This window comes from Psittacula echo (assembly GCF_963264785.1).
Source record: "Psittacula echo genome assembly, chromosome: 1".
Taxonomy (NCBI): domain Eukaryota; kingdom Metazoa; phylum Chordata; class Aves; order Psittaciformes; family Psittacidae; genus Psittacula; species Psittacula echo.
This window is the reverse complement of record NC_137735.1, coordinates 72,657,092-72,678,440: the sequence shown is the minus strand read 5'-3', so window position 1 is coordinate 72,678,440 and position 21,349 is coordinate 72,657,092. Positions and strand designations below refer to the sequence as shown.

Here is a 21,349-nt window from a genome sequence, read left to right as displayed (position 1 = left end):
AAAACATCATCTATATCCCATGTCCTGAGTGGTCTTTCCATACCCTTCTGCCTTGATTACATATAGGAGGGATGAGGTGTTGGCTGTCCTACTCCACACCGACCTGCGTGTGGGGATCTGAAATCACAGTGGTTTGTTAACTGTGGATACTGGTGGTTTATTAATCCTTTGTACACCATTATGCAGCTGGAGACTAGAAGGGCTCCATCCTGCGGTGTCTGCCATCCCTCCAGTGCAGCTGCTTCTGCTTTTCAACACACAATCTGTCCACAGTATGGCAATACAATTTATTACATGCTTTTACACCACGCTAACCTAGATTTTATACAGTTTATCGTTGTTAGTGCACAGTGACACTTGTCCTCCATCTTTATGCTTGTATCCCCGGAATGTTTGCTTGGCCTAAAAAGAGAAGAAAAATCACTGCCTTGCTGTGGCTTTTTGCTTTCCTTTTTTCAAATGCCTCACTACATTTTATTCTGAATTATTGCCTCCAACAACAGAATAGTAGACTTTGGCATTACACAAACAGCTCTAACAGGGAGATGTTTCCATGGGGGGTGCCAGTACACGCACATGGGGTTGGAAGTGTTAAATTCCACTGCTGCTGGATCCCAGCTCAGGGTCAGAAGTGGTTCTGGCTGTGCTGGTGCCAGTAGGGCTGGCTGGGATGGAGGGCACAGCCAGGCGCATGCCTTGAATCCCCCACAAGAGCTGCTCCCTGGCGTAACAACAATCCAGATTGCAGGGGTGATGGGGCACTGGGGGGCGCCAGGCCTCCCTGCTGCAGTGGGGAGCAGCAACCGGCACCCCACCTTTCCAAGGGAATTGAAGGAAGTATTACAAGTCAGCCAGGGCCTTCCTTAAGGACACAGGAAAGCTTCTGTCCTGGAACAAAGAGTCTCACAGCAGTGGAGCTGGGAAACCCTTCTGCCACAGGGAGGGCTGGTGCATTTTGAGGAAGGAGCATGACCTGACGATGTTCTGGCAGCAAGCACTGCCAGGCCACACTGCGACCTCCTCCAAGGAAGGGCCACATCCCTCATGCACCCAACACAGCTTGCAAGTTTTCTTTTGCAAATGGCAAGAGATGCTGTTCCTGTGCAACAAAGAAGGCAAGAACTGTCCTGCTACAGGACATTACCCCCATCAGCCCGTGGTTAACATCATGAAAAGCACTGCACGCCCTTTGCATTGAGAACAGGCTGGCTACCACAAGCAAGGGTGCTTGTCAGAGTGGGTGGATTAAAACATTAAGAAATAACCTGAAGAATGTTACTGTGTCAGATTCCACTGTAATTGTAAGCAACATCCCCCCAGCCTAAAGACCGATTACTGTTAAATCCATGGAAAAGGTTTAGTCACATTTCCTCTTCACGTCAGGGAATACAACCCCATCAGAACCTTACATCAATCATGCTAGCAGACTTTTAAAGGGAGGAGGGAAACAAAGCTCTCCCACTCCCTGCAGCAGGTCTCAGCTGCAAGTGGAAGCTGCTGTGTAGCCAAACTGTGCCTGGGCACCACAGCAACCGCTGCCAGCTCTGGCTGTGACCCCATAAGGAGCTGCTGCCCTGTCACCTCAAGACTGCTATGCTGTGGAAGCAGACTCACTGGGTGGAGGGTGTACGCTCAATGCCTGACCTCAGATTAGCTGTGATGAGGCCCTTCAGTCAGTCTTTTAGCCTTTAAGCTGGTTGAAATCCCATCAACAAAAGTATCAGAAACAGTAAACGTGAGGCACACGTTGGTAAGAATGGGACAGACAGGACTGAGAGAGAAGGATGCACTTACCAATCTGAGACTGTGCCACTGTCACTAGCAGTTTTCTTTTGCTGTCGGGTGTTTATTCAGGAATAATTCAATGGCACTGCACTCTGGAGGACAAAGAGAGAGGCAGGCTGGGGTTGGGTTCAGTGACTTGATGAGTTACAGTTTCTCCAGCTTCTCTTTTTTTTCATTTTTGCACAAATCCAATGTCTGATTACAGGGTAATTTGGAAATCTGCATTTAAGATGATCCCTTTACAAGGGCGGTTAACAGCAGCTTGACAAGTTGTGCCCATGTGCCAGATTACCCAAGGGTCTGTAAGATCCCCTTGTCTTCACTTACGCAGCTGGGACCCCTCCTTGGCCATCGCAGCCACTGCGTCCTCATGGCTCTCGAAATGCACGTCCGCTTCTCCTGTGGCATCTCCATGGGAGTTGTATTCTATCAGGATCCTTGTGGGCTTCAGCGGAGCAAAAAACTGAAAAGGAGAAAGAGTTTTGTAACAAAGAAAGAGAACAAGAACATGCCCCATTACAAAAAAAAATGCTGTTTCTACTTATAAAGCCTGTCTGGCTGTGGGGCAGTCTGAGCTCTTGGGTAGCAGAAGGCCCCCCCTTCTCCATCCAGGTGAAGCTGGGGCACACTCAAGCCACCTGTCCCACCCTCTGTAAGCTCCTGGCAGAGTAATGCTTGACGGAAACAAAACTCCTCACATAGCACACATGTTCTGTAGACACAATGTCACTAAGTGCAGGTCCATTCACTCTGAAACATTGCTCTGCTATTAAAATCTGTAAAACCGAGAATAAATTAATTCTGAAATTTATTTTTGTACAATCAGCTACTCTGAAACATACATAAGATTGTAAATGGCTACGTGAGCCAAAGCGACAGGCATTAGGACAGCCCCACAAGCTTTAATCCATTGGTATTTACAGAGACAGCTACCCTGGAGTCTGTAACCCACAGTGAACTCCAGTTCTCAAACACATTCTGCCTGAAGCCACGCAGCACTGAGGACTAAGAACAACATGGATAAATTAAATATTTTATACCACTTGTAGGATCATAGGAATCACAGGATAGGCTGGGCTGGAAAGGACCTTAAAGCTCATTTAGTTCCAATCCCCTGCCAGGGGCATGGCCATCTGTGACAATTAATCAAGGGTTTCCATTGGTAATGACTACCAAATGTCATTCATAGCTTTACTGTTACTTACATTTATAATGTCTTGGGCACTAGCCTGGGTAGGGAAACCTTTCATATGAACAAAGTGCAGTGGTGATGAAACATTCCCAGATTGTACAACATGCCCGGAGCTTTCCATTCCTTCCCCGCACAATTCTGTGGAATGGAGGAAAAAAAACTATCATAAATGCTGGCAATGATGACCAACCTCATGGGAAAGCTGTAAACATGTGGGGTCATGCTCACAGCAGACAATCAGGGTGAAAGAAACAGGCTTCAGAGAACACACACAACAGGGAAGGACTCACTATTTCCTCTTTCAGCATCGGAGCCACCCATGTCACTTGATTCCCTTTCTTCAGGAACATATTCAGGTTCTCTCCTCACTCTGTAGTAGGCCACTGGCTGCCTGTCATAAGGCAAATGCTTTTGCATTTGATGCTTCCTACTGACATACACTTCTATGTATCTGGAATGCAAAGGAAAAGATTACATGGCACATCTTGCACCTCCGCAGAGAACCCAAGGTTTTGAGAAAGCACCTCCAGGATCTTATCCCATTCCAACTCTGCTCACGTATGGGGTGTGAGAGCCATAGTATAGTAAGCAACGGGTTTGATGAATTTGTTTATGAAAGCCTTTTTCAACTTGCAGTGACAGCCACACGCTTACTTCGTCTGAAAGATGTTTTCTATTTCTTTCAGTAGTATGCACCCTTTTATGTGAGCCTATTCTCCCCTCGCTGCACATCTGCAAACTGCACTTTCCAATTTCTACAAACCCCTAATTAGAACCCCACCCAACCCCAAACGAGGCAACAGGCAGGCACAGAAGATGCACAGGGTCATATTAAATGCTTCAGTGGAACTCTTAAGATTTTACAGATCGCTCTGAAATTGATGGGATAAAATGTAATGTATGTGAAAGTCCTGGGCATAATACACCAATGTGTAATGCAACATTAAGGGACCCACTTACACCACAGAAAGGAAAACAGATAAAAAAACCACCAACCAACCCTTATTCATAGGTTTCGTCAAAGTATAAAATTACAGTTCCTTATGTTTCCAGCTGCCTGTCCCAGAACCCCTGAACTTGGAGCTGCCTGTGCTCATCTTTCAGAGCTGGTGACAGTACCAGCTGGGCTGCACAGAAAATTTAACTGCTAGTCTGAAGTGATTTCCACAACATTGAAGGAATAACGTGATGAAGAGGAGAATATGGACATCCAGGTGGGGAGGCTTTCCTCTCTGCCTTGAGTAAGGAAAGTAACTCCACGTGCAGGCTGACAGAGGCCCCAGTTCAGCACTGTGTGCAGCTGAAGGCCATTTCTGGATAAAATTCTTAGCTCAGGAAGATTAAGTTCAAGTTGACAGCAGTTTCGGCAACCACTCAATTTCTTGGCTAATCCCCTAGCACCAGAGATGTATAAGCTTGGGTGGGGGAGTCACATCAGCTCTTGTTTGAGTGTGACCAAAAAAATGGCAGATTCAGAATTCATTGATTTCTAGTGGACGGCAGGGAAGTACAGTAGTTAATTCAGTTACTGGGCACACCTAGAGAGCAGCTGTTCTCTTTTAATATGGAGAGGAGGCACAAACACAAAGAAGTGCAGCCTGGGAACATGAAGTGGGGAAATAGAAGAAAGGAAGTAAGTGTTGTGTGGAAGTCGGAAAGCTGAGAGGTTTTTTATGATGTTTAAAGACAGAACTTAGTGGCTTAAAGAAGATTCAGCAGGGTAAAAGCAATCTTGTTGAGGTTTTATTTTTTTTCCTCTGAGTATAGCTGTGGAGGTATTTAAAAGAAGTATAAATGTGGTGCTCAGGAACACGATTTAGTTGTGGACTTGGCAGTGTTTAGGTTAACAGTCAGAATCAATGTTCTTAGAAGTCTTCTCCAACCTAAAGTACTGTGGTTCTGGGGAAAAGTGATATACACTTCTCCTTGAGAAAAGAGGGGCTCTTGGGAAGTGTTTGGCACAGGGCTCAGTGCTCTGGAAGAAAATTATTAAATACGGATTCTTGAGGAAGAACAGCCTAGGTGGATGTGGTCACCATAGAGGCCAACAACTGTATGGTGTTAGCCAGCAGTCAGGGTTGGGAATGCATTCAAGCTAGAGGTAAGTGATAAACTCTGCTTCATACAACATACTCTCCAAATGGAGACACTGACTGTGTCTGGTACTAGAGACAAGGGTTGCCAAAAGTGCAGAAAGCTAGGGAATCTGGTGGAAATCTGGTGAGAGCAAATGTCTGTAGGAGGGGCAGGATCCCCATGCACTTACGACTGGGCAGGCGGGTTAGTGTTCGGAGCTCTGAATGCTGTCAAACCATTGCTGTTGGGATGAGGCTGCCTTCAGGAATACTTGGAAAGAACAAATGTTTTCTGAGAGGTCCCAAATTCCCCCAAGCTACAAGTGCTGAAGGGACATCTGCAGCACACAGAGGCCTGCAAAAGGCTCTTTTCTTTGATTTTTCTCACAGTTCTAAAGAATACATGACCAAGAGAGCTAACACTTGGGCTATTTGAGGGTAAATACTGAGTATTTTGAATACTTGAGTATTTCAGAGGTCCTAAAACATTTCTTTTTAAATAAGGCACAAAGTAACAGCCTGACACAACTATGACAAAAGTTTAGTTATGATTTCTAATGAAACATGAACCTAAAGTTGAGTTCTAGTTTTTAGAGTAATAAAGGCAGAAGATTCCTTAATAAATATAGTGTAGCTGAAGATTACCTGTTGCACCAGGTAATAAACAAGCTGTAAGTCACACAGCATGCTTCATACCATGCTCTTGTACCCTCACAAACCCCAGTGAGGTACCTACCTATTTCCCATATATTCCCTGTGTCGTAGCAGGGCTTTAGCTGCCATATCAGGAGCTGCAAACTGCACAAAAGCTTCTCCTGTTCTTCTTTCTCCCCGGTAAACGAAAACTATGTCTGTTATTTTCAAACCTATAGAAGAATGGGGAGAAAAAGGCATTTACATTGTCAGGAACTTGTGCTCAGGGAGGCATCTTTTTTCCTTACTCTTCTGCAAGTTTTTTGAGAAGCTAATAAGGTAGTTACAGAGCTGCGAAACAAGTGCTCATGCTGGCCTACATAGCTTTGTTAAACTTCTAGTTACTCAAGTTTGCTTGGTTTGCTACTTTTCACATAAGCTTAATTGCCAATAATGAACTGACTTGAGGCTTCAAACAACAATGAAAATACCAAGTGAATCCAACTTCAAGACAACAGAGACACCCACAGCACAAAAGTTCCTGGAACAGTTTCTTATTATGGTAGTTTTTTCCCATGTCTTCAAAACTCAGCTCAAATTCACTGAACTTCAACTTCTGTGCTTTTGTAAAACATCTTGGGAAGCCTGTACTCCAGTAGGTAACTGTATCTGACATGATACAGAGCACACGCTGGGCTAGGCTATTACACTTATTTTCTTGAGGAATGCTTTTGTGTACCTCACTGCAACTTATTCTTTTCTCAAAGGGTCTCTCCAAGATCCTGACGAAATGGAAATACCTGCTTCACAATGCTGCCCTAGTCATTGTGATCACTCTGCTACTATATGCCTCCAGACATATTGGACTACTTGTTATCAGCTGAAAATTTTTCTATCGGTGGCCTTTGCTTTTGGTATGATCATGGTTACTATGAACCTTAGTGCTACATGACTGTGTGTGCATGCCTACACAGAGTTGGAAGTGGTGAGGGAAGAACTGGTTTTGGTTTAGTCTACAACTTCGAAGTTTACCTAGAGAAATGTCCAGCTATTTTGCAAAATCTAGAAGGGACACTTGCTAGATGAATGCAGGCAGCAACCACCTGGATTGCTCAAACATCAAGTGGGGTACATGACCATGTGCACACATGCTGTGCGATACTTGCTCAGTTGAGAACTTCCACAATCGCCATCAAGCCAGTAATACTAAAAAACTCAAAACATGGCTGTTAACATGGCATATGTGACCTAGCTGTCACGATTATACAGCTGTGAATACTCCATGTTGTATTCACTTGTACTGTAATGATAATACAGGCATTTTTTGCTGCTCTTAATGTTTGTAAATCATCTGCTGGCATGAATAGAACTGCAGACAATAGGATCTAGGTTCCTCTCTTTCCTTCCCCTGGATTCAGAAGAGCGCTGCAAGTACTGATCTTAGGTTAGCCACAAGCTTTTCAGAAAGATTTACTTTCTAGCTGCAGGAGGACAGCAACTCCTCATAGTGTTTAAGCTTGTGTGTGCTTTTGCTTTTCTCACTTAGAGGACCAACAGCATCAACTTGGAGAAGTAAACACCTCACAACCAAGTATCACAGAGTAGGCTGCATTACCTGAGAAAAAATATGCGATATCATCCTCAGTGGAGTTGAAGGGAAGGCCTCTGAGTAGCACAACTCCATCATTAATGGCTTGTGACTCATCCCGCAGATTCTGTAGTAAGCTCTCTACATCACTATCGTGTACTTCAAAAACTACAAGGAACACAGGCACAAAACATGTTTTCCCTCACAGTACTCAGGTGGCATTCTGCAAAACTTCCTGTTTCTTCCCCCACCCCATATTCTATGGTCCTGCAATGTTGCCACTTTGTTCTTCCCATCCAGCCCAGCAATTTAGGTATAAATGGTGCCCTGTTGGCTAATTTGCTGCTCTGTTTCACATCCTGCATCTCCCCACACTCACACCAGCCCCCTTTATTATTCAAGCAGTTCTTAGCCACTTTATGATGAGTTTACAATGTAACTTGTGCTGTTGCAAACCCACCTTTCACATAACGCGGGCCCATGTACCTCAGGTGCTTTTGCAAGGCTCTCTGGACATCTGCTTTTGACTCCAGCTCAATCAAGGCATCCCCTCTGCGTCTCCCATCCCTGTTTAACAGGAAGTGTATGCCGTTCTCACCATTTCGAATTCTACAGCCTAGAAATCAAGGAACACATAATACAGGAACATACGCAACTGCATCAAACACGGAGCCTTTTGATCACAGATGAAAACTGAATATTCTGCATAAAGCTATCCCTCCTCAGCAATGCAAAACACTGTCTTGAAACAAAGGTTAGAACACTCCTACTTCTAATCTTAACTCTAATGCACCATGCTTATCATGGATAAGAAAGTGATATCCATTAGCGTCCACAGTTGTATAACTGGATAAGATATATTCTGTTTTGGTATATTCTATTGTTGGTAAACTGAATCGTTTGATTTATATGAAATCAAGAACAAATGCTATAGGTTTTCAGTCTCTACAGCTATGCTCTTCCTGCTCTATGTTCCTGTCCCCAAGACCTTAAATGGACCCAATTTAGTTAGGCAGGTTATGAAACCATTGGAAAAACTTGCATCTGGCCTCTGGAAGGATGCATCATAAAATCGTATGGATCGATCAGTCCTGCAAGGGTATGCACAGGCCTATTAATTAGGACTGGAAAGCAATACTTAAGTTTAAACTAGTACGTAAAACCCACTCCAACTTGTTTACAAGACGAAAGCTGGGGGGGGGAAGCCAGCTACAATGGCCTTTAAAGGAACCACTTCAAATTGGATTGCCTTTACTGTGGAGACATCAATTAAGAAGGGAAAGACTTGCCAATTAAATATAAAATGCCATAAGGATAAGTTTTGAAGTTGATTGTTTTATATGCGTAAATCATGAATAATTTGGCAGCAATAATAAAAACTCCTCTTTCTCTGGCTAATGATCTTCAAATTTTTTTTCAGTTAACTAATTAACTCCCGAGTGCACTACAGTGAACAGTTACAAGGAGAATTAAGTCCCATACTATCAAAAAAGGTGAGCACGTCTTCCTCAGTGCAAGAGAATGGGAATCCTTGTGCCCTGATGAGAAAGACATTGTCATTTTCTGCCTTGGGTGACTCCTGTTCTTCCTCTGAAAGGTGACCTTGGTGGGACGGTGCATCTGTAACCTGCCACCAAAAAGAAACAAATCCCAAATTAAGACGGAGGCGCGGAGAGCTGTCAGCAGCGGTACTCGGCTCTGTGCCCCTGTTTAGCTGGCGTACGGTAATGGCACAGGAAGGTGGGAGGGAAGGGGCAGTGAGGCGAAAGGACAAGCCAGCGGCTCACATGGCGCATGCAGCCGCCGCCTCCCGTTTAAGCGGAATCAGTGTGCCAGCGCTCTCACTCTTGCCCACGGCCTCACCGTCGGGCCGCGCGCATGCCAGGGCGGTGGGGGCTACCCCCGCTGCGGCGGGGCCACCCCGACTGCCGCGAACGCCGCGGTTCCCCCAGCTTCGTCCCGCGCTGCGGCCCGGCGGGCTCCCCCCGGCCGCCGCCATTTTAGTCCCGATCCTCGCCGGCTGTACCTGACTGTAACTGCGGACGGCAACACGGAGCGCAGAGGGAGCCCGCGGCGCGCCCAGTCCCAGCCCAAGAGCGGCAGCGGCGCTGGGGAGTCTGCGGGCAGGCGACGGGAGCAGGCAGGGCAGCAGCGGTGTGCAGCGGCCCAGCACCACTGCAGCCAGGCCGCGGCGTGCTGCAGCGACTGCCATGGCCGACGCGTGGGGGCTCGAGGGCTCCGCCTCCCCTTCCCAGGAGGCGCCGGTGGTGCCGGGCGGAGCAGGGGGGGTTGTGTTGAGGAGGGATGCCTTTTCGCCCCGCTTCGCTTCCCAGCGGCTTGAGGGGGGTTGTGGCCTACCGCTCCCCGTGCCTCGCGTCCTTCGTGCCGGCGATCTCCACTCACCCGTCTGGGCAGGCCGCGGCTGCTGCTGTTGCCCGACTCGAAGAGCTTCAGGCGTGAGAGGACGGAGCGAAACCGTGCCCCCAACGCGGGGGGAGGCGGTGGAGTAGTCTCTTGCCCTGTGGTGTGTGGCGGAGGGCGCTCAGTGGGATGCTCCTTTTCTGACACGGGTGAACAGAGAAACGTGGTTCAGGGATTCACAAATTACTACTGGCTTATGCTCATGTAGTCTCTGTCACCAGTAACATTTTTTTATATAAATGTATCTTTGTAAAACCAAACGCGAAGGAAAAAAAAATCCACAATATTTTTGCAATGTCAAGTTTCAAGTCAGACTTAATCACGGCAACCCTTTTGCACCCCTTCCCTGTACGCTTTAAGAGAGTTGATATTCTCCCTCTTGCTCCCATCCTAACTTAGCAGTCTGTGAGGCAGTACTGGCTAAACCTGTTTGTGAGAAACACATGCCTTCCAGATGATCTGAAAACACAGTCCTGTTGTTACTGCTGCACTGAAGAGGGATGAGGAGGGAAGAGCCAGCACCAGCTTACCAGAGAAGGTAGGCCCTGCTGAACCTGGAAGAGTATTTAGGATGAAGCAAAATGAGCAGGAAGAGAAAACAACTCCCAGAAAACCCACACCAGAAAAACAGTGGAGGAAACCAAGGGAGAATATGGTGGCTCAGATCCAGGGTATTTAGGCAGGTGACAGTCATGACAGGGAAGATTTTCCTCTTCTGTCGTTCTTGTCTTGGGATCACCAAGAGAGAGTCACCATCTCAAGCCACTGTAAACTATCTCTCAAAATACGGTCTTGGGTTTTTGAAAAAGTCTTTCAGCCTGTAGTAGTGCCAGTCCATTAATTTATCTGAAGCCTGGAATGTTTCTTTCTTATCAATGTTTTGAAAATGTTAAGCTGTTTTGTCACCTTGTTGTTGCTGGCTTTTGCTTTAATAAACTATTGCTTGTAACAAAATTCCATACGACAGACTATTACCTTGAAAACAGCACAGTCTCTTGAGAATAGCACTCTGAACTCATGAATTTTCAAAGTAAATTGGTTATTATACACATTTTCAAAGGAATGTTGACCTCAGTGCCCAAGTGGTTCACATTCCAGTTTTTCATAGTCTACATGTCAGATTTCTCTTCAAAACCTTCTTTAAATAAGCAAGCAAATTTTGTAGAGCAAAAATTGAGATAACTATAGGAATTCATCTTGAGCACTTTATCTAGATTGGCTTTTGCACTGTAAGTTTAGTAAACAGATCCCTGAATCTTACAAACTGAGGGAATGTTATGCACATTCCTCTCCTGAACAAAGCACAGTGCAAGGAAGAGTCCCTTTAAGAGATTTTTTTCTTCCACCCATTTTTCATTCAATATATTTGATTTCCAAGTACAGTAAAGTATATCCCACTGCTGTTTGTCTTGCAGCTTGTCAGTGTGTATGAATTTACCTTTAGAGAGCAGCATTTTGTTGGGCATCTGCACTGAAGTTTTCCAGAAATCTCAGAGCTTCCTTGGCAAATATGAGGGATCAAAGTCTCTGCACCTAAGATCAGGGGAAAAAATAAATTAAAAAATCATCCAGGGACAATAGAATTTGCATTTATTTTCTCGACAGAACTGGTTTTAAATGAAGTCTACTTATGAGAGGAAATTTGTTAATATAACTAAAAATAAAAAACCTCAGGAGATGTCCCTCCATTCTGCTGCTGACCAGGAAGCTGGATTTATCTGCTTTGGAAGATGCCTTATTCAATATCTAATGTTAAACTGGTTATTGTTAAAAATAATTTAATACTGGCTGTGCTTTAGTTTGATCAGAGGAAAAAGAAAAAGCTTCTGAGTTGATACTAAAGCAATTACTGATCTTATATTGGGAAACGTTACTTATCACTTTGTTTAATCTGTCATCAAGAAAAATCGACTTAATATTTTTTGTTGTAGTATTTCCAAAATTGCTCATTTAGCTTTAAGCCACTGGACCAATGAGGCTTCCGTCATTTTCTTTGAAAGATGAGCTTGTTACACAACTGCTCATCTGCAGCTAGCTCAGCGTTCAGCAGGAGATAGCATGCTTAGCTTGAGTGAGCCCACCAACTCTGGGAAGCAGAAAGGAGAGCAGGATTTGTCTGCACTATACACACTGCAGAGATTTGTGGAGTAGGTCCTACACTAATAATATATTTCTGAGATGCTATTCCTAAAGTGTATGAAAATTGCAGCAGGAATGGTAACATCTGAGCACCTTAACAGCTGTCAAGGTAACAGAGGACAAATTTATTACTCTTTCTACAGTCCAGCAATCACAGGGCTGCTGAGTTGTTCCATCCCTGCTCCAGAACTACAATGACTCACGACCACGATATAATAACCTCATAGTTCCTGTAATTTCTTCATGCTCTGCACTTTTTGTAGAGAATAATTACAAGTACATACCACAGTTTTGACATGATATTAATACTTAAATGTTTCACTTGGTCATAAATCAAATCCCTTAATGCACAAACAAGCATTGAATTAAGTTATTGATGGATGCTATTGGTTTAATCTAGAATGTGGAGAGAATATTTAGAGAGCTTAGTAATTACATACTGTATTATTTACATTTTGTAAACATTTTTGTTTCTTTTTGTTGTTGGGGGGTTTTTTGGGGTTTTTTGGGGTTTTTTTTCACTCCTGGTAACATACGTATTAAGTTTTTTGACCTTAATTTTTGAACTTTTTTTCAGCTGGAATGTTCTGTGCTTAACGAGCTGTGCTGCAGAAGCTGGAAACTTCAAGACCAAAGCACTTTGTCAGCTGGAGGGCCCTTTCAGAGTAATTCTCTTTAAGCTCTAGTGTAATGGATAAACCAAAGTGACAGACGTGAGGCCACGGGTGCATTCACAGTGCCTTCACTGGAGCAACCAAGTGGTTTTACATAAGTCGGCAGCATGCTGCGTGTCCCTTCTACCAGCAGTGTCCAAAGCAAGTGGTCTGTGTGAGCCTGATCCATTCTGAAGAGACCAATATTAATGTCAGACATGAAATGTCCACATTATTTAACCCTTCCTTCTGACAGTTGCCCAGGCCAAGTATTTCCTACTGACTGATGCAGCAACAGACATTTAATTTTAACTTGCCACTAAAATAAAACATTCTGTGGGTAGAAGGAAGTGTATGGGTGGGAACAGAGAACGGAGGTTATTCATGTTCCAACATGAATGTGCCAGAGAAATCAGCAATTTTTGGGGTTTTTTTGAGTTAGATTTACGTCGCCAACTTAGTCCGACAGTTTAAAAAGTACGCCAAGACCCATTGCATGCCTGCTTTTACTAATACAGCTGAAAGGAAAATTGCAAACGTCATGAAATGCTTTTTAATTATGACTTCACTGCCTAGTTGAAACACTTGATTTTAAAAGTGTCCTAAAACCAGTCATGTAATTTTAATTTGCTTAGAAATGCACTGACCTGGCATTCTGACTTGGTCTGAAGGACAGAGCCAGAAAAGTAGAAAATGCAGTTTCAGCGTTTAAGAACATGAGACAAGCAGATGACTGTCATTTGCCACATAAAGCATTATAGCTGAAACCCCTTAGGAGCCACACAGAAGCTTAATGCTCTGTATGGGATTTTGCGTGTTTTCCTCTGGCCCACCTACAGCTTTGTGGGGTTGCTGGGCCTCACAGAACCCCCTTGGGGCATGAGGGAATCTCTGCGGGTTATGTTGCCTGTCCTGTCTCTTATCCGAAATCCAGCTGGCTTTTTATTTACCTAAACAGAGGCAGATCTTCATGTGAAATTACACCCTGGGATTATAATTTTTGCCATAAAGATGAAGCACTTGGATGTGGCTAAGGCTGCAGTGGAATGTGTGGTCCTTTGATACAAATACATTGTATTTCGAAGCATTCTGGGTGCTGTTGCCTGTCTTTCCCCTGGAATGTATAAACTGACCAAGACAAACCTCAAAATTAAGAGCCTTGTTCCTGGTTTGGGAATGGGAGGTGGGGATTCCTAGAGGACAATCCCCAACCCCCCAAAACATAACAGGTATCTGTCATCTGGTGTCAGGTGGGCTGCCAGACATCTTCTGTGAGGTACTGCACACCCTCTGTTTGTGCTTTAGTGGGAGGACGTGGAATTTTTAACCACGCTCACACAAGGTGAGGTGGTTCAGGGTGAAGGACTGGCCAATGTGTGTAAGAAAATTTGGGTTTATTTTTTTTTTAACCTCAGTAGTTTGCCCATATCCTCACTTTGGGGGTGGGTCCTTTCTTAGCTAACTGCTTGCCCTAGCCAGCTGCATTAAAAGTTGCTCACAAACCGAACATTTGTGTTGAAATATCTGAAGCCATTTTGACATGTTGCTTATAAAAAGGGTCAGGCTTTTGAGTGATGAGGGCAGAAATACTGATTAAGATATTTGTTAATGACTGTGGTGGTTATCTCTAGGTTGGGTACCTGAACTCCTTTGCCAGGTACCTGAAGAAGGTGGATAGACAGCCTGAAGAAGCCTGGATGGCACAAATAATGAAATTGTAATGTGTTTTGAGTCCCTGGCTTGACATGTTGAAGCAAACTACTCTGTTCTTGTACACCCCAGGCTTGCTTCACAGGAAGCAGTTTGAGATAGAAGAGGGGTGAATAATGGCAGGCTGCACTATTATTCAGGCACATTTTGTGGTTCCCCTGCGACATTTGGTGGGCAACTACAGGGATTTTAGCACCACGGCTACCTAAAAGCTGTCAGGGGCATTTATGTTACACCAGCGCCCAAAAAGTATTGCCCAGTGACACTGGGACACTGCGACCTGGAGCAGTGCAGAGGTTTAACCCAAGGAAGGTGGCCTTTGGGTCACCCGGGGCTGGGGGAAATGCTTCCAGGGAGCCCTGTGCTGCCCCAGGGTGCAGAAGAGAGTGAGGGCAGAGGGGGGACGCGTGATGAGAAGAAAAGAGTGTTTGAAGGGAGGGCAGGGTGCCTGAGTGATCTGCAGCCGGGGGGACGCAGGCATACCCGAGGAGACCTCTGCCTGGGGACTGGAGTGAGGCTAGATCGGCGGAGAGGCGGTGCGGGCCGCGGGGCCTGCTGGGGGCGATGGCTGCCGGGCGGGCCGCGGGTGGCGGCGGCGGGGCTGTGTCCCCGCCCCGCGGCGTTCTCCCCGCACACGCCCGCCGTGCGCTGCCGCTGCCATTGGGAGCCGAGTCGCGCCGCGCCGAGCCCAGGCAGCCGCCGGTCCCGCTCCGCCGCCATCGCCATGAGCTTCTTGTTGTGAGTAATTGTGGAGGGGGTTACGGCGGCACATGGGGAGGGGGGGCTGCCCCTGCTCTGGTCGCCTCTCCTGCTTGAGAAAGGGAAAAGGTTCCCTTCCTCCTCTGCTGCTCCGTCCCGCCCGGCAGGGCAGCCCGGCCGCCGAGGGGATGCGGCCGCCGCCCGCCAGCACTTCCCGCCGTCCTGAGGGAGCGGGGTGGCAGCTCCCGCCGGCATGGCGTCTCTTTCCGCACCTCTCCTCCGCTCTCCGTCCTGTTCCGGCGGCGGAGCAGCGCCCTGCCCGCTCTCTCCCTTTGTGCCCCAGTCCCCCGGGGGACCCCGGCCTCGCTAACGGCTGTAACGGCCACATCCCTTCAGCCGCGGGGGCTGTGAGTTAACGGCCGCTCGGGGCCAGCCGGCGCCGCTCGGGAGTTTGGAGGGCGGTGGTTGGCGGTGGAGCGGAGCCGCGACCTTCCTCACAGGCCGGGCGCCTCCGACAGCGGGGACGTGAATTTACAAGGCTTTTAGCTGAAGGCCGGAGGGACCTTCCCGGTGAGCGCTGTGCTGCAAGCCGAAAGGGGTGTCACGGGAAAGGCGAGAGCAGCCTTCAGGGGAGGACATCCGTCTGCTGGAATCTCCCTTTCTTTTTATTTAAAACAATGTTTTTTCGCTCATATCAAGGCCGGTGTGGGCAGAAGTTGCTGCCCGTAGCGTTACCTGGGGTAGATAAGTTAAAACTGGATCGGATTGACGCAGGTCTGGTGGGGAGCAGCGTTGAAAAGTTAATTCCAGGTTCAGGTACTGGTTGTGCAGATGAGTGACGGAGATCTGGTAGGGACAAGGGGGTAATTCTGGTAGGGGCAAGGGATGAATTCTGGTAGGGACTGGGGGAGTCTGAAGCGGATAGGTCGAGATGTGGTACAGACAGAGCAATCTGGTACGAACATAAAGGATCTGGTATGGATAGAGCGATCTATTACCGGCATAGGAAGTCTGTAACAAACAGAGGGATCTGGTATGGACACAGTGATCTGGTACAAACCCAGCGAGCGAGGAATTGCTGGCAGGGTGTGTGTTGCTAATAAGAAGGCAGTTGTTTACTGCGGCATAAAAAAAAGCTCCCTTAGGAGTTGGTGGTGATTTAGGTGTGCGAAGAGCCTTACATTTTGGAATTTTGCTTCGTGGACAGTAGCTGAATGAACTTTGGTCCCTCCCCTTGGGAACAAAGACGTAGTACTTGGGACAATTAACATAAACCGGTTCAGTGACCTATTAATTAAACTGAAGATGTGCTCTAGGGAAAGAAGGGAAATCCAAGCAGCTGAAAAAGGCACCCTCGCAGAGCTGAGCTCCATTAAGGCCTTCGTCTTGCTGAGAGTTCTTGTGCAGTTGGAGTTACGTGCGAGCAGTTTGTGGGACCGTTGCCATAATATCTGACAGTTGTTAAAGGCTTATACTGATAACCAACAGATGTATATGTAGCTTGCTTTTGGAGAAGATACTTTATCTTGGGAACCGGAGTGTTCTAGTAAGTTGTGTTCTCATGGAGACAAGTAACACTGGCGCTGGCTTCTTTCTAAATCTCTCCGCTGCATGTATCTTTTAACTCTGCCGTACCAAACCAGCTCGCCTGTTGTTGTGTTACCCCAAGAAGGGTTTTGAAAGACACTTATCAACTGCAGGGTGGAAGCTGCAAATGGGAGGTGAGTACAAATGACTGTCCATGAATTCAGTCTGTGAATTCTCCTAATGAGAAGCCCAGCTGTTCCTCTCCTTCATAATTCTCAGCTGCTGCAACGGAGAAGGGGGGGACAACACACAGGATTTCGAGTACAGTGGTGTCCTGGGAGTCTGGTTTACAAATCAGAGAGCCTCCCTCTCTGTGGCATTTGTCTAACTAGTAACAGAAGAGCAAGAAACCCTCCACCTTCTGTCATGGGCAATAATGAGATGCTTGGGTTTTTTTTCAGACCCTTCTGAAACCCAGGAAGGCAAACCTTGCCCCCCACTTCCATTGTTTGAAGTGGTCCTACTGGATGAAATACAGGAATGGAAACTGAAGTTACTGCAGAGCAAAACTAGAAATGTTAGCCAGGCTGCCTCAGCTGTTGTTGGCAGAGTGTTGTAGATGGCACCTAATTTGCTCATCTGCAGTCTAGAAATGGATTTTTAAAGTATAATTTTAAAATACGCCTGGTAGGCCTCAGGGAGATCAGGGAAACTTTCTATGTTACTGGGAAGTAGTGTTTGGTTTTGGTATGCTTTTTTTTTGTGTGTGTGGTTTTTGTTGTTTTGTTTTGTTTTTTAATGTATCCACAAAGTTAGCATCACCTTTTGACAAACTTGAATTTTGTGTTAACTTGGTAGAGTTATTCAAAGATAGTGGTTGGATATCTTTGCAGTTTACAGATTTAGTAGCAAAAGCTTGTATGTTGAGCTGCAAATTCCCCACATTTTCACAGTACTTCTTACATCCTTTTTCATAGTACTATTTTCACCTCTTTTTTCACCAAGAGTTTCCTTTGTATGGAGGTAGTGGAGTTGATTATCCATGCTGTTTTCTCTGTGTTGGTGATGCTATTGTCTTTTTGTGAACTGACTCCCAATTTCGAACAAACAATAAAGATGTGGCAGATGAAGATTGTCCTTCTGCACTTCAGACCAGAAACGTTTTCTAAACTGCAGTGAACCTGTTGCACAGGTTTATTATCATCAGTAACTGGGCTGTAGTTTGTCAGTTTGACACTCAAGTATGATATCCAAAGCCCTGCTCTGCTTGGAGGTTTGCTTGTTGTCAAATAACAGGGCGATTGTGCTTGGATAACACAGGGTGCTTGGGGCCCCCCTTGCAGCCCATTGCACAGTCCTTGTCCACTGACAAACCCATTGCTATTCTTTGCTGTTGCTAGGGACAGGGACATATAGCTACAAGGGGGGGGGGAAATAAAATCAAGGCAAACCATTGTCTTCTCTTGTTATGGATAACATTATGGAAAGACTGTCTTTTCAGACAAGTCACTGAATTAATACCACTTGTTTTTGACAGCAGTTATTTTCAGCACTGTTATTTTCTTTTTCTGATCTGTTTCTTCCTTTCTGAAAAGACTTTATAAACCTCTCCAATGGTTGAATAGGTTATCCTAAATCTTTTGTAGTCCAATTTCTTTTTTTTTTTTCCCTGAAAAAAAAAAAAAAAAAAAAAAAAAGAAAAGAAAAAAGAAAAAAAGAATTGGACTAGAAACTATTTTCAGTTCCCAAAAAAACCCCAGTTTGATAAGTTCTCTCTAAAAGGAAATTACAGCATAGTTGCAGGTACTTGAGCTTCCATCTCCAAGGAAGAAATTAAAGATAGTTCTAGTAGGCGTGCCATATGGTTGCATGCTTGTGTTATCCTACACTGGCAAAACTTACATAAAAAAGAAGCTGTATGAAAAGCTTTTATTTTTAAAAGCAAAAGATTAACTTTTATTATCGAAGTTGTGAAATTGTCTTTTCTTAAAAAAAAAACCAAACCAACAAACCCCAAACCATTTATGTATTAGTAAATCCCTCTCAGAAAATTCTAGTGTATAGTTGTTTTAAAATGAGATTCCTTTAAGTAGGAAGTTATATATACTTTGGAAAGACTAGGAGCTGATGGAGACAGCAAATAGGGGTTAGGACAAGTAGCTGTTCAGGGTGCATGTGTTGATGAATCAATGCAAAGTTAACTTGTACACCAAACTGGGGGAAAGATGTGCTGCTCTTCCTTCTCTGTCTCATAATATAGCACGTCAGAGCCTAGCAGCTTCTTCTGATGGTGCATGTGTGTCCTCGGCTCAGCAGTAGCAGTCATTTTTCTCCTTCTTAGTAGCTGGTGCAGTGCTATGTTTTTGACTTTCCGTCTGGGAACAGTGCTGATAACACCGATGTTTTTAGTTGTTGCTCAGTAATGTTTACTCTGACTAAGGACTTTCTCATGCTCTGCCAGGGAGGAAGGGAAGCCGGGAGGAAGCAGAGACAGGACACCTGACCCAAAGTAGCCAAAGAGGTATTCCACACCACAGCACATTATGCCGACTATATAAACTGGGGGCAGTTACCTGGAAGGGCTAGATCACTGCTCAGGTCAGGCTGGGTATTGGTCAGTGGGTGGTGAGCGGTTGTATTCTCTTCCCTTGCTATTTCCTTTATCATTATTACTGTTGGTGGTAGCAGTAGTGGTTTGTGTTATACCTTACTTACTGGACTGTTCTTATCTCAACCTGTGGGAATTACATTCTTTCGATTCTCCTCCCCATCCCTCCGGGAGCTGGGAGAGGAAGGGGTGGAGTGAGCGAGGAAGGGACGGAGTGAGCGGGCGGCTGTATGGTTCTCGTTGCCGACTGGGCTTAAACCACGACAATGTGGGTTATTTTCATAAATTTAATTAAAATCACGCTTTGTGTGTGTATATATATGTGCAGAAGGTACAATGGGATGTTGTTTTTTTTCCTTGCATTTCTTATAGAGTAATACCAAAGTCAGAGCTGATGTGTTTGTTTTCAGATTGACAAGCATTGTGGCCTTCCTAATTTCCCAGCCTGCTCCTGCTCTTGAAGAACGTCATGGATATTTGTTGTTTCCCCTTTTCTCAGCTTGGTTTGATGCTACTATTTAACAAATGAAGGCCATTTCTAAAGTAGGCACTGTTTTTGATCTTACGCTAGCTGGAGAGCAACCAAGTGCTTCATGAGTGCTCCTTCTTCTGATAAAAGCTGGAGATGTGGTATTTATCTCCTATTTATCAAGGCTTCCCACAGAAGACTGTTAGGCACTTCTAAACTGGAATTTTGGTCATTGAAAATCAATGTGTAGGCACTTAGAGACTGTTAGAAATGGGAAAATTATGCTTGCTGAACATTCAGGTCTTTCTCCCTGTATTTTCATGTACTGTTTTTCTTCAGATTTGGCTTCATGAATGTAATTCTACTGTGCAGGCTGTGTTCCTAGAGCAGAGATCAGGGTAGAGGCTCCTGACACATGACTCTATTACCTTGCTGTGAAATCTGTTGTTTAACCAGTCGCATTAGTGATACTTTTAGTTTGTTTTTTGAAGAGCATTGAGAGTCAGAAGTTCTTGAGTTTGCCTATGAGTAAATTGCAGAGATAATTGCAAAGTTATTGCCAACTTTTTAAAGATTTTTTTTCTTTTTCTGTAAGTCTTGGTTATAGTAGCTTTGAGGGAAGCAAAAGGATTCCGTAGAGGTAGAGTTTCTGTGTTATCAGCTCTGACAGTGAACTTCACAGAAAGCAGACTTTTTTTTCTCTTTATTTTTTATTTTGGTAGCTGCCTCTAGCTTTCATTGGTAGTACTAGTCTTATAGTTGGGCTCAGTGATCTTAAGGATCTTTTCCAATCTAAGTGATTCTAGGATTCATTGAATTAGTGACTGTCAAAATACATGCTCTTAACTGAAAATTGTGTTTCATGTTGTTGAAGTCCATCACTTCACTTGCAGTGTGAACCCTGTTTCATTCCTGTTTTGAAATGCCTGCTGTGGAAAGATTTGTCCCTTGGCTGGCAGCTGGGTTTGCTTTTAAGAAAGGGACCATCAAGAAAGTTTTCCAAAAACCATGGTGATGAAAAGCTTCCACAGAGGTGTTTGTGTTGCCCCTTGTACTGCCTGTGGTACTCAATCACCTGTCACTCTGCTTCCCTTCTTTATCTTCCCCAGAGACCCCAAATCCGTTTGTAAGGTTGCAGCTTGCTGATAGGGTTAAACTTACTGAGGCACTTCTTATCCTTCTAATGAGCTGGTTGAAGAAGCTAAAGCAGCAGAGAACTACTAATTCCTTTTTGGTGTGATTAGTGTTTTGCAAATTTAGTCACTCAGCTGTGTTGCCAATACTCTTCTTCCAACTCCAACTTGTGTGTGCCTTACTACCTGTTTAGGTAGTTGAGTTCTTGCCATTGCTTTGTCAATTACTTTGTTCTTTCTTGATGAGTTGGATGAAATGTCTGCTTGTAAGCTAAACTTTTTCAAAAAATACCTGATCAAATTTGTGTATGATGAAGTAGAAATTAATTGTAGCCAGCAATGTATGAGTGCTGCTGCCTTATCAGGGAGGTGGGAATTAGCTATGAAGCTGTTTTCACCCTGTGCATGGCTCTTATTTCAGCAAGAACGAGTCTGCCTCCGAATAACAGGGCTGTGCACAGGTAATTCAGGCTGAAAGGTATCTGAGATTGGAATTGTATTGGAAAAAAAGCGCCACTTTTGTTGCTAATACTTTGTTTTGGGGAACATGTAATTGAAGAACTGAGCGAGTGTTCTTGGATGCCTCCTTCTCAGTATAGAAGCATTAGTTTGGAATGAAAAAAACCCCAGTCCAACATAGGAAGAAAGGCATTGTTCAGTGTGAAAGTTGTGTTTATGGCATCACAGTGATGCCCGGTCTTAATTGCTTCCTAATTG

The 21,349-nt window shown here is 45.0% G+C and overlaps 2 protein-coding genes across 4 annotated transcripts in view; one reads left to right on the top strand and one right to left on the bottom strand.

The window, feature by feature from the left end:
- Positions 1-236: 236 nt before the first annotated feature.
- GRSF1 (G-rich RNA sequence binding factor 1) lies at positions 237-9,485 on the bottom strand (the record flags this gene model as incomplete). Its single annotated transcript, XM_080621184.1, has 10 exons — positions 237-402; positions 1,795-1,877; positions 2,113-2,248; positions 2,991-3,115; positions 3,268-3,428; positions 5,789-5,918; positions 7,301-7,441; positions 7,734-7,889; positions 8,756-8,900; positions 9,300-9,485. The coding sequence occupies 9 exons, from the start codon at positions 9,483-9,485 to the stop codon at positions 1,819-1,821; spliced, it is 1,239 nt and encodes a 412-aa protein (XP_080477310.1). The 3' UTR covers positions 237-402; positions 1,795-1,818.
- Positions 9,486-14,837: 5,352 nt separating this feature from the next.
- The window catches only part of MOB1B (MOB kinase activator 1B), a 38,989-nt gene continuing 32,477 nt past the window's right edge, over positions 14,838-21,349 (top strand). Inside the window, exon 1 of one of the 3 annotated variants that reach the window (XM_080616019.1) lies at positions 14,838-14,934. In XM_080616019.1, the coding sequence (XP_080472145.1) occupies positions 14,921-14,934 (14 nt within the window). In that variant the 5' untranslated portion in view covers positions 14,838-14,920. Of the gene's footprint in view, positions 14,935-15,437; positions 15,466-15,841; positions 16,617-21,349 lie in introns of those variants that run through there. The other 2 variants (XM_080616021.1, XM_080616020.1) reach the window with 2 other exon arrangements.